At 48.5% G+C, this 12,821-nt stretch overlaps 1 protein-coding gene across 1 annotated transcript in view; it reads left to right on the top strand.

Moving 5' to 3' along the window:
* The first annotated feature begins 518 nt into the window (after nt 1–518).
* Nucleotides 519–12,821, top strand: part of SEC23IP (SEC23 interacting protein) — a 148,617-nt gene continuing 136,314 nt past the window's right edge. Inside the window, exon 1 of the mRNA XM_086922940.1 lies at nt 519–671. Within this exon, the coding sequence (XP_086779066.1) occupies nt 585–671 (87 nt within the window). The 5' untranslated portion in view covers nt 519–584. The remainder of the gene's footprint in view (nt 672–12,821) is intronic.

The following is a 12,821-nucleotide window of genomic DNA, read 5'->3' on the forward strand; positions in this document are numbered from 1 at the left end:
TGGACTCCAGTCTGCCCGACATTGTAATCGAGCCCTAGATGTATACTCCTAGCTTCCCTTACACCTACCTTACCTCAAACCCCTCCCCAAATCCTGGACAGCCAACTTGCTGTTGCCACTTTACGGTATTTAATGTGGCCCTCAGTCACATTACAGACCAAATGTGTGGCCCCTGGGAAAATGTTTGTGAGTACCCATGTTCTAGAGTAAGCTGCTGATCGTTTTGTATTTTTTTTGTTTAGAATGAGTGGTGTCAGTGTGTTGTTGCCTCTTAACTCATTTGTGTAGTTGATTTTCTAGCCTGAACTCTATACATTTTTTGGATAATTTCATACTAAGTGATACCTATTTCAGTATGCGCATGTGCTCAGTATCGTAGAAATTGTGTCTTTTTGAGAAGCTGTTGAGTTGGGAGTGTTTTATAGGTGAAGATACTTTCCCATCTCTTAAATTTCCCAGATGCCCTAATTTTCTCCTACTTTTACTACTTCAGTGTTTTTGTTTTGTTTCCTCAGGTCTCTGTGGTTTACCAGGCTTTGGACTTTGAACCTGAGATCTTTTTTGCCTTAGGTTCTCCGATCGGCATGTTCCTCACTGTGAGAGGGCTGGATAGGATTGATGAGAACTACAGACTTCCAACATGTAAGGGATTCTTCAACATCTACCACCCTGTGAGTAACACACAGATCATATTTTCTCTATTAAGTATGCAATCAATATGGGTGTTGTTGTTTCATAAGCTGTTCTTTGTGCCCTGAGCTAGTGTGTTTTTTGATTGAGTGCTGAATTGGAGGGCTTAGAGATGAAACTACAGTACATATCGGGTGCATTTCAGTTACAAAATATAGTTGGCACTGAGACCCTAATTTAATGCTGAAGTTGGAACCACAATATTTACAGATATAAAGATTTGCAGATTCTGTCACAGGGATATTTTTATGCTGAAGACGGTGGTTTGGACATCCTGCTAACGTTTTGAGATTAACAAAATATTAATTCTTTCCCAGTTGATGTGATTTGCAAAAATTACAATTACCACAATCAGAAGTGTATCATTTGGTACTTCTGCATCAAGCTCCTGTCGTTTCTCAAAATTGAGGAAACTGGCCTTGAGATACTACTACTGGCAGACAAGCAGAACTGTATTATGAGGCCAACAATTGTATCCATATATTCCTTTCCTTACCTCCTGGTTGCTGGCAGATTGCGATTGTGCAGTGATCACATTGTTTCCAACTGTTCATTGGAATGTCAATTTTTTGTTTTATTTATAGTTATAAGGAGGTTTTGAGTCTACTCATCTCTTCCTCTGGCTAGTGGCTTACCACTGCAGTCAGTGTATGCCACATGAGTCTTGGTTTGACTGTGTGGATTATTGTTTGGGGGGGGGCTGGGGTCGTAGCCAAAACAAAGTGATCTTTCAGTTTTCTTTTCCTGTTTTGGAAGCAATTCTAGGAGGTTGAAGAACAATATCCCTTTCTGTTAGTATATTCCAATGTTTCTCTGTGCATTTACTAACAAAAGTGGATGCTGTTAAGAAAGTTTCTGGTGTATGTGATTTCTTTTGCCCTCATAATTGCCTGTATATTGGCCAGATGACTCAGAAAATAAAGATCCGGATATGCCAACATAGGAGCCCTTTTAGATGTTCGATCTTCACTGCTCCCTTGATAGAACATTTTATTTAGGAGGAAGACACAGAAGAGTACAGACAATTGAGTTATGTAAACATTAGCTATTAGCCATTGATATTTACTGGAACATTACTAGAATTGAAACATTACTGGAACATTTCCAGTGATGCTCTTTTACTAAGTGTAGGAAGGTGGATACCTGACTATGGTTGCCCCCAACTTTTTGCCTGGTGTTTTGCTGGTTTCCCGACTTAGTTGACCTGGGGCCCTGCCAATCAGGACCCCAGGCCTACTGCTCTCTCTCTAAAATGGATTCCATGTACCTTAGGTACATTTCCAATGGTACTGGACCACCTTATCAGACCCTGTAACTCAGGGCATAGGTGTAACCAGGGCCTACCAGGGGCTGCAGCATGTATTATGCCACCCCTGGCTGGCCATCTAAATCTGACACAACTGGCTGCACGACAGCTGGGGCAAGGTGGTGTAATCACCCTTTGCTTGAGATATAGTATACCTATATCTAACCCTAAAATGGACACACAGATTCCTATCAGTCACTCCTATGGCAGGCCTTGACAATCCTGAAGGCAGAGTGCTTGGAATCGTGTGAGATGGTGCTCTGGCATGAGCTGAGCCCGTTTGCAGCTTGCGGAACCAAGTCCTAATAGCTGTTCCATGATAACGCATACCATATACTCTTAAGTGCATTATAATCCTCGCGGTTAAATGCTATCTTTGGTATCGCTTTATCAAAACATGTCGAGTAAGGTGTCATACGAATTGGAATACTAACCCCTCGCCAATTCTGGCGACGGGGTTAGCATTCCACCCTTCTAGAGGGACACGACATGTATGTAACTGTGAACCCCGGTTAAAGTTAACTCAAGCCTCAGCATCACAAAATGGATGCTGCCACCACAGACACGAGTCTGACCCCCTGCAGCTGGGAGTCCTTCCAGCGAGGGGAGCTTGGACAAAGGTTTCCTGTCAGGGGCGGTGCTAGCACCATCCCAGACAGGGTTTTGTGTATCCTGGGTAGGCAGGGCTTTACAGGAAGGTGACTGCAAGTGGCACTCCAGTGCTCACTACGCATCTGCCGGCTAGAACCAGTTCCAGGGGCACACCAGCCCCTGAGCTGGGGAAAGTCCGGCATGGGAGAGGGGTGTAACCACCCCCCTTCCTGGTCCCACCCCTAGGGCAGGACCTAGTCGCGTACCCCCCCTTTCTTTAGGATAAAGGCAGGAGCGGGGACCCTTCCAAATTAGATCATCTTTGATTCAAGAAACTACTTTCTACGAAAGGAACTCTAGACTCTTCTCAAGATTTCTCCCTTGTGGCTAAGGAGTAGTCACCCTGCATCCGCAGGCACCATCTACGAACTCTGCGGTTTGCTGCACGTCCTTCCTCCGGAATCCGACGGACCAGCTCGACGCGACCCGGCTTCCCTGGCACCTCTGACCTCTACCTACCTCTACAGCTAAGCTGAGAACCGTAGGTGCGACGAGACCTCGAGGGACCGGCCATCATCAGAACTGCACGACTTCTATCCAGCACGACCGCCGAGGGATCCTCTGGTGAGTGCTTTGGGGTCCGAGAAGCCCCGACCCTGAGCAGCTCCAGCACCGAAGTCCAGCCCCCCAGCATCTCCACGATCTGCGTGGGGCCCTTCTGCTTTTTGCTGCTCACCGCGTTGTCTGGCTATTAGCCCGCTGGCTTGTGGCCTTCCCGACGACGATCAACGACGACAACACTGCTGGTCTGGTTGCTCCAGACTGGCCCTTGCTCCCTTCCAAAAGAGGAGCACCCCGGACCCTCCTGGTCCACTCCAGACGCCATTTTAGGTCCACCGCGTGGGCTTGAATTTGCCAAGACTTGTTGCCCCAGTCCTGGGTCCAGCGACGTCGACAGCATCAACCATCGTGGGACAGCTCGCACCTCCATCCTGGTCGCCGACAACGCCTCCTGGTCCGTGAGACTGCAGAGCCCAGCGTCGCCCACTCACCTGGTCGATGTGACTACCATCCGGTGCCCTCCTGGTGCCATCTGATCACTGGCTAGTGGTCAAGAACTTGGTCCCCCCTGCTTTCAGGTGTCATCCATCTTCGATCCAGGCTTGGATCACTTCGAACAATCTTCACTGGTCGACTGCCAGCAACTCTTTCTTCAGGCTCCTGGTTCGTCAACGAGGATTCCCGACGTCTTTTCAGACCTATGCAGCCGCAGCCCCTGGGCTAGGTAACTTCGGCATTTCGGTGCCCCAGCATAGCCTCACTATCCAAGGGTCCAGATCCACTGTCGTTTTCGACCTACCTTATCGGGTTCGCCCGAGAACACTATTTGCCTTTACTAGCTCCCATAGACTTTGTCCCGCGTGAGACTGCACACTCTGCACCCGAGTCCCCTAGGCCTCCTACTAGTAATCTGAAGGTTCAGTAACGTAGTCCTAGCGATTCCAAAGCCTATTAGTCAAGTACTTACCTGCTAGTAATTTCGCATTCCAGTTTCATAGTATATGGTTTTTCGTGCCCCTCGGGCATTTGTGTAAATTGTGCAACTTAAAGTATTTTCGTAAGAGTTTTTTTGTGTGCTTAGTACCCTGTCCTCATAAAGAGTACAGGGCTGTTGTGATCTAAATAAATACACTGTTTATTTTCATAACACTTGTGTGGTGTCCTTTCACTTGGTGTTCAAGGGGTATATGTGATGGTATAACAGCTGGCTTAACACGCCCTCTAGAGTTTAGCCCGAAGACTGCTCGTATCCATGCTACTAGGATAGCTGGTCTTAAGGTCTTAATCATCAATAAGGGTTGTTTGGACTGATACAAAGTGCTCACTAGAATAGTGAACATTAGGTATCAGGCCAACTTCTCACATTGGTGAGCAGCGGTTGGGATTTGAGCTTGCTGTTGGCTCGAGGCATGTGGGCTGCTGAATTCATATCTGTGCATAGATCGCCGCCTAGTGTTGGGTCCGGATGATTGCACATTGTTGTCCTGGAAGAGTCTTCGAAGTATCACGAGATAGGTGGCTCCTCCCCTGGACTACAGTGCGCATGGGCATCGCCTCCATCCCCAGATTGTTTTTTTCCGCCATTGGGTTCGGATGTGTTTCGGTTCCCTCTGTCGGAATCGATAGTTGTTTAACTTTTATTACTTGAGACCAAAAGGTCTTTAGGATTGGCGTCGGTATCGTTCATCGTTCGGGTCAGTTTATTCTCAGCTCCGAACACTTGCTGCCCTTCCGCGTGCTCTCGGCGCGGACGGGCCTACACGACGCTCCAGACTACTTAACATGGAACGAACTCCGTTCAAGAGGTGCCCGGTGTGCACCTCAAAGTATTCACACCTCGACGTGCACCCAGTGTGCAACAAGTGTTTGTCACCGGACCACGATGAGGCCAGGTGTATGGCCTGCTCCAAATTCCGGTGTAAGAAGACTCTTAAGCTTCGTCGGGCCGCTAGACTCCAGGCCCAGTTATCAGCGCCCCCGCCAGACAACATCTTCGAGGAAGACGTTGAGGACGACACCGTCTTACAAGTTTCGGACTCCAGCCCAGCGTCGGAAGAGGACAACTACGATGCAGGGGACGAGGAGTTTGAAGGAGTCGTCGGAGAGGTAGGGGACGACGACGGGGCCATTGCCACTGTAGAGGATAGCTCAGAGGACGAGCATCCTCAGACTAGCTCAGGGGTCAATCCCCATTATACGGCCCAGGTCGAGGGATCGCCTTCGGGCCTTACCCAAGATCTCGATACTCGTCCCACGACCCCGTCTCCGGGCCCGGCCACGGACATTGGTGATGCGCCACTCCCGGTGAAGAAACCGAAAGTGAAACCATCAGGGCCCACACCAACGGTATCGAAACCGAAAGTAAAAAAAGTCGCACTGGTGGGACAGAAGGCTCCAGAGGCCTCAGCGACTAAGGGGTCCAAAATGGCCGCCGTCATCAAGAGCCAAGCCAAGATGGCCGACCCGAAGACCCCGGTGTCGAAGCCGAAGGCGAAGACGACCGACGCGGCTGTGTCGGCGCCGAAAGTGGTCGAGGTCGATGACCCGAAAAAGGCCTCGAAGAAGCGTCAAGACGACCCCAGGGCTCTGGCTGCGCCGATTCCGGTCGTCAAGGTCAAGGGTGGCGATGCGTCGGCTCCGAAGACCGTGCCTTTGATCGCCGACCCTATTCCGGACTCAGGTGATTCGCTCGGGCCGGGCCAGCCCTCCCCGTCCTTAACCAAAAAGGTCACGGAATCCCTTCAACGGATTCGGAAGGACGCATCAGCTCCCGCACCGAAGGATGTGGTGCCGAAGCCTTCACAGAAACCGGCAAAGGCGCAGGCGCCGATCCACTTCACGCTGCCGCCGAAGACGACGCGAAGGCTTTCGCTCCAAAACATGGGGCCGGGGTGCCTTTGAAGCGGGCGTCGACGCCTAAGCCGTCGTTAGTGGTGCCGAAGCCTCGTCTCCAGCCACTCGCGGATGAGGAGCGTCGGGAGGTGGTCATCGACGCCAACACAGGAAAACTCTCTCTCCTGAAAAGGAAAATCACATCGGAGCCGGTGTTGGAACATTTTCGGATCCCACTCAAAAAGAAGTTGGACTCTGCGGGTACTTCTGCCCCTATAGAGCCTGCATCTCCACAAAATCTAGAAGTCTCACCAACTCATTCAAATGCTGGGGAAGGTGACGGAGATGAAGAGGACGAGTACAATTATCCAGCGTACTCTGATCCAGAGGAGGTCAATGTACCTTGGTCTGCTGGAGGCGACACTGAGGACCCTCAGTCGAGTCACGAACCGCAGCTTTTTGCAGCAAAAACTTCTCCAACGGAGGACTCTGCAGCCTTCAACCCTCTAATTGAGAGAGCTGCGGCTAATCATGATGTCGACCTCCATTCGGACCCAGTGGATGTCGATTTTCTGTTTGACACTTTCTCAGTGGCTGAAAAGTCGGTCAAGACTCTGCCTATGCTCAAGGGAGTGCTGAAGCACGCGCCAGAGGTTTTCAGGGAACCCACTCGGGCGCGAGTCATCAATCCTCGTATTGACAAGAAATATAAGGCAGCGCCCACTGATCCAACGTACATCAAGGGACACTTGCCACTAGATTCTTTGGTTGTATCCAACGCACGCAAGCGGGCAAACTCGCAGACCACGGGTGATGCTCCTCCCCCGGACAAAGAATCCAAAATCTTTGAAGCCTCAGGAAAACGTATTGCTGCGCAGGCAGCTAATATTTGGCGCATTTCAAACACGCAGGCCCTACTCGCACGCTACGATAGGGCGCATTATGACACCCTAGAAACACTTCTTCAACACTTACCTGATCAGTACAAAGAGGCAGCTGAAATGTTAATTCAGGAGGGGAAGCTAGTCACCAACGCTTCCATTAAGTGTGCACTGGACGTGGCCGATACCGCCTCCAGGGCTGTAAACACTAGTGTGTTACTGCGTAGGCATGCATGGCTTAGAATATCAGGCTTCAAACCAGACATACAGACGACCATTTTAAATCAAACAGTTAATCCAGACCACCTGTTTGGCCCTGAAATGGATGCAACCCTTGAGAAAATGAAAAAAGACACGGACACTGCTAAGTCTATGGGGGCCCTCCAGTCCCAGCAGTTTCGGGGTGGTTCCTTTCGCCGCTCCAATAACAGAGGCACCTCAAGGGGTCAGGCATCGCAATCCACGCAGTACTATAAAAGCAATACCCAGACCTCATACACCAACAAGGGTAGAGGTGGTTACAGGGGCAACAACGTCAAAGGCAGGGGACGTGGAAACAACAGCTCCAGGTCCTCCACCACCACCAAACAGTGACGCCTTGTCACTGCCCCCCGACCACACAACACCGGTCGGGGGCAGACTCCAGCAGTTCCTGCCCGCGTGGAAATCCATCATCACGGTCAGGTGGGTCAAATCTCTTATCCAGTACGGTTACTGTCTGGAACTTACTTCCACTCCACCAAACATACCTCCAAAGAACCGTCCTATGTCCGGCGAGCACTTGCACTTGTTGCAGCAGGAGGTCACAGTCATGCTGCAAAAAGGGGCAATAGAGCTCGTGCCATTGCAAGAAAGAGGAACAGGAGTTTACTCTCTGTACTTTCTAATCCCCAAAAAAGACGGATCCCTCAGGCCCCTCAACTGGTACATTCTGTCAGAGCACTTCCATATGCTCACGTTGCAGCAGGTTCTCCCTCTGCTTCGGCAGGGGGACTTCCTGGCTACTCTGGATCTCAAGGATGCATACTTTCACATTCCCCTGCATCCTTCACACAGGAAGTACCTCAGATTCACAATTCAAGACCAGCACTACCAGTTCAGGGTTCTGCCTTTCGGGGTCACCACAGCGCCCAGGGTCTTTACAAAGTGCCTGGCGACTGTGGCGGCACATCTAAGACGTCAAAACATCCACGTCTACCCCTATCTCGACGACTGGCTCATTCAAGCACAGTCGGAACAACAGTGCGCCGACCACGTGTCCCGCACCATTCATCTCCTGCACGATCTGGGATTCTCACTGAATTACCCAAAATCCCATCTCCAGCCCGCCCACATACGGCAGTATCTGGGCGCGACAATAAACACTCTGGCAGCCACTGCGCAGCCAAATTCAGTGAGGGTCGCCAGTATTCAGACACTGATCCAACGATTCAGACCTCAGCACTCGCTTCCAGCGAGAGTGTTCATGCAGTTGATAGGCATGATGGCCTCCTGCATCTCCATTGTCCCGCACGCGAGGTTACATATGCGTCCGCTTCAGGAGTGCCTAGCACGTCAGTGGACTCAGGCTCACGGGCAACTATCAGACCTAGTGTTGGTGAGCGGTCGGGCGTACAACTCTCTGCATTGGTGGAATCCACAAAACCTTTGCAAGGGCCGACCGTTCCAAGAGCCTGTGCCACAGATTATCCTGACGACGGACGCTTCTCTCCAGGGATGGGGAGCGCATGTACTCCACTACACAGTGCAGGGACTATGGACACTACAGCAAAGGAAGATGCACATCAACGTCTTGGAACTGATGGCGATCTTCATGGCCTTAAAGGCATTCAAAGTACATCTGTGCAACAAGGTCGTGTTGATCCGGACGGACAACATGACGGCCATGTACTACATTCAGAAACAGGGGGGCACACACTCTCCGCAGCTGTCTCATCTGGCTCAGAGCATGTGGAAGTGGGCCATTCAGAGGAACATTTTCCTGATGGCAGAACATCTCCCAGGCAAGGACAATCAGATGGCGGACCTGCTCAGCAGGCACAGCCACCAAATGCACGAGTGGGAGTTACATCCATCAGTACTCCAACCGTACTTCCAAAGGTGGGGTCATCCAGAGATAGACCTGTTCGCCACAAGGGAGAACGCAAAATGCAAAAGCTTCGCCGCCAGGTTCCCACACCCGCAATCGCAGGGCAATGCGATATGGATGAACTGGTCAGGCAGATTTGCGTACGCTTTTCCCCCAGCACCTCTGATACCGCTGGTGGCACGCAAACTCAGGCAGCACTCGATGACTCTCATCCTGGTTGCTCCAACGTGGGCTCGCCAACCATGGTACACCACGTTTCTGGAACTTTCCGTGGTACCGCATCAGAGGCTTCATCTCACACCCAGCCTTCTGACGCAGAGTCATGGCGACATTCAGCACCCAGATCCGCAACAGCTCAACCTGGCGATCTGGCTCCTGAAGTCCTAGAGTTTGGCTACCTCAATCTTCCTCATTACACAAGAAATACCTAGGGGTCAGTGAAACACTGTAGCTCAACTGCAAAGATAGATCTTAAAACCACACGGGCAACAGGGTGGAAAGACAGACCATGCAACCAAAGTGAAATGAAAGTGAGGGTTCAAAAATATGGGCTGAAAATTCCCATCAGAAGCCACTCTGTACCGCCCTTTGTTACATCATTTGGGTACTCCTTGCCCAGGAGGTAAGTGAGAACAGTCCGTTAGATGTGGTAGTGACTGTTCTGAGATGTAAGATAAGAGTGTATCAATAAAGGGTGGTTTAAAGGTTTTGAAATTAGGTGTGACTACTGAAAAAAGCAGTGTGAAAAGGTTGAGTGATAAAGATAAAATTGGATAAAGCTAGGTGGATGTAAAGTTTTATTGTGTTCCCCTAGTTGTCCAAGATTAAAAACAAAGTGAAACAGATTTGAAATAATATCTGTGAGTAGTAGCGGTCAACATGTTTCAGCAAAACTGGAATACTTCCAATGCATTCGTCAGGACCAGATGTATGTTCAACTACTGCTTTGTAAAAGTGAAGAAATGGTAAAATCAAGATATCACCTGTGTTTCCAGGTCATACGTTCAACCACACACTGTTGTCGTAGTGTGAGCCCAGCAATGGCAGGAGCATAAAAGTAAAACAAACAAACAAATATGTTGTAAATGACACACTATGTCACATACTACAGAGAATGTCTTTATACATAAATCACATTCTTTTGTGGGCAGTATGCATTTTGCACTTTGTTTACACCACTCACCCATTAGTTGTGGTTGTTGTGCCTCACCCCACCTGGCAGCAGCTCAGGTTTATGGAGCACCGCTCTAAACCAAAATTAAAAACAGAAGTGACAGTCCTAATATTTCATTCATTGTGAGCAACAATATCTATACTTGCAAGTATATAAATGCAATTAAGCGTTTATCATAGCTTAGTTCATTATCAAATATACCAAAATGTTACATGCCATTTAATAGAAGCAACTCTTTATATAGTGATATGTTTTTCTTATAACTATAAGGTGCAGTTACTTCAAGATGGTTTTGATGGGAACAGCCAAGCGAGTGTTCTTTCACTTTAAAATTGGCAAATTCATTAGATGACCCCATCGAATGTGAAACGCTGCTTATCGGCATATAGACAACAATGGGGAGAGCCGATTAGATAACAAAGGGGAGAGCCGATTAGATACTAATGCGTAACCATCCGATTGCATGGCAGTTAGACGGCAATGTCAGTTTTTGTTTTAGGCATATTTAAACTTCACAGGCACGCCGAAATCCCACACTAAGTGTCACAGGCCATAAGGTTTGTAGGTAATAGGGCCCCACTATAGTAAGCCAGGCGGTTCATCAAGACTGGCCCTCCAGTGCTCGGATGTCACGAGCACACTAATGTACAGCGCTACGATCTCATTCACGGCAAGGCTCAGACTAGAAAGTGAGCGTAACCACGCCTAATGAAAGCGGGGAGAACTTTGCCACGTTAGAGAACCTCCGCATGCATAATGGCACTAGCGCTGGATCGCGCTGACTCACCTCTCCGTCGGTGTCTCCCGGCAGTCTTCTGGGCTGTCTGGGGGGGCACCGAACAAGCTGTAGCCGCCATTTTTGAGAAGTGAAAGCTAATCCATTGCGTCACGTGACCCGCAAAACCCATTGCGATCACATGACACACGCTAATTCTGGGTAATGTAGTTTAAAACCAGAAACGGACATTATTGTCGTTTTACGTGTATGAAATCTAAAGAGAGGATCGTTATCCAAGTAATATAGTCTGCATGGTATCCCAAGCAGTTTTGCAATGACCAGAAATGCACATGTGGTCATTTATAATAAATTGCAATTGCTTACGAATATCATTTCTCATTTATAAAAAAAAAAAAAAAAAAAATTCATTTATGAAAACAACACCTCAGTGTTTCTAGACTTAATGGGCACATCCAATTGCATATAAATGTAGACCAACAGATTGGGACATCCGGCATTAGGGCATATAAATGCAATCAGATATATAGCAGCCCCTGCATTCATATGCACAGAGGTGCAGTCCCTTCAGGACACCAAGGACGTTTTGAGACTCCTGCCAGAAATACAATACGACCACAACACCGACATTTTGGTGTCATTTGATGTCGAGTCATTATACACCTCGATTCCACAAACAGAGACACTTGAGGTTGTGACTCGTTTATTGGAACAGAGCGACCATCAGTCTATTACACCAGTGTCTTTCATCATGACCTTGGCTGATATAGCGATGAAAGAGAACTTCTTCCAGTTCGAAGACACCACCTATCTTCAAACCTCAGGGACCAGCATGGGAAGTGTCTTCGCTCCAAGCCTGGCCAATCTATACGTCCATAATTTTGAACAGCAAGAGGTACTAACATCTTCCAACCCATATCTATCATCGCTTCACATCTGGAAGCGATATATAGATGACATACTGGTCATCTGGCGTGGCTCTGAAGCAGACCTATTGACCTTCCATTGCTGGTTGAACACACAGAACCCATTTCTGAAATTCACCATTGAATATGATAAAACAGAGTTGGCGTTCCTGGATATAAAAATCTTGGCCACTACTAATGGCTTAGAGTCAGAATTATATCGCAAACCGATGGCCAAAAATGCTTTGTTAAACTATGAGAGTTGCCATCCTCGGGCCCTTAGAAATAATTTACCATTTGGCCAATTTCTTAGGATACAGAGAAACTGCTCTCAGAAAGAAACATTCACTGCCCATTCAAAAAATCTGGAGGAACACCTACTTGAGAAAAAATACCCCAAAAAGATAATTCGTCAGTCCAAGAAGAGGGCCTCAAACAACAACAGGGAGGCCCTCCTTGAGCAACATCCGCCAAAGGAGAAGACCGATTGCATTACCTTTGTTAATACTTTCAACACAAGGTCAAATCAAGTCCAGAGGATTATTCGCAAGCACTGGTCCATATTAAATACAGGAGGTGACAAAATCCTTCCCCCCTTGTTTGCATTTAAAAGGGGACAGAGTCTCAAAGACCAGTTAGTACATACTCGTCCCAAAACCAAAGGACCCAGACAAGTGGGGACCCTTTGGGACTTACCAGCAGTACAGGGACACCATCCCTGTGGGGTCTGCTCAGTCTGCCCTTTGACGAGCAACTCATCCTCAGTTGACATTGGAACAAACAGGCCTTGGGTACAACGTCGTTTTACTAATTGTAATAGCGAAAACCTAATTTACCTCATCACATGCCCCTGCAAAAAACAATATGTAGGCATGACGACGAGAAGGATCAAAACAAGAATTCAAGAACACCAAAGCACAATACGATGTCGTAAACATGCGACTCGTTTAACTGCACACTTTTTAGAGGTGGGACATGGCCCCAATGATTTCGAATGGACAGTGTTGGAACAACCTTTGATTCCCCAATCATGCACAGATGTAGGGAGCTTCCTGT

This window comes from Lissotriton vulgaris, chromosome 5 (assembly GCF_964263255.1).
Source record: "Lissotriton vulgaris chromosome 5, aLisVul1.2, whole genome shotgun sequence".
Lineage (NCBI taxonomy): Eukaryota > Metazoa > Chordata > Amphibia > Caudata > Salamandridae > Lissotriton > Lissotriton vulgaris.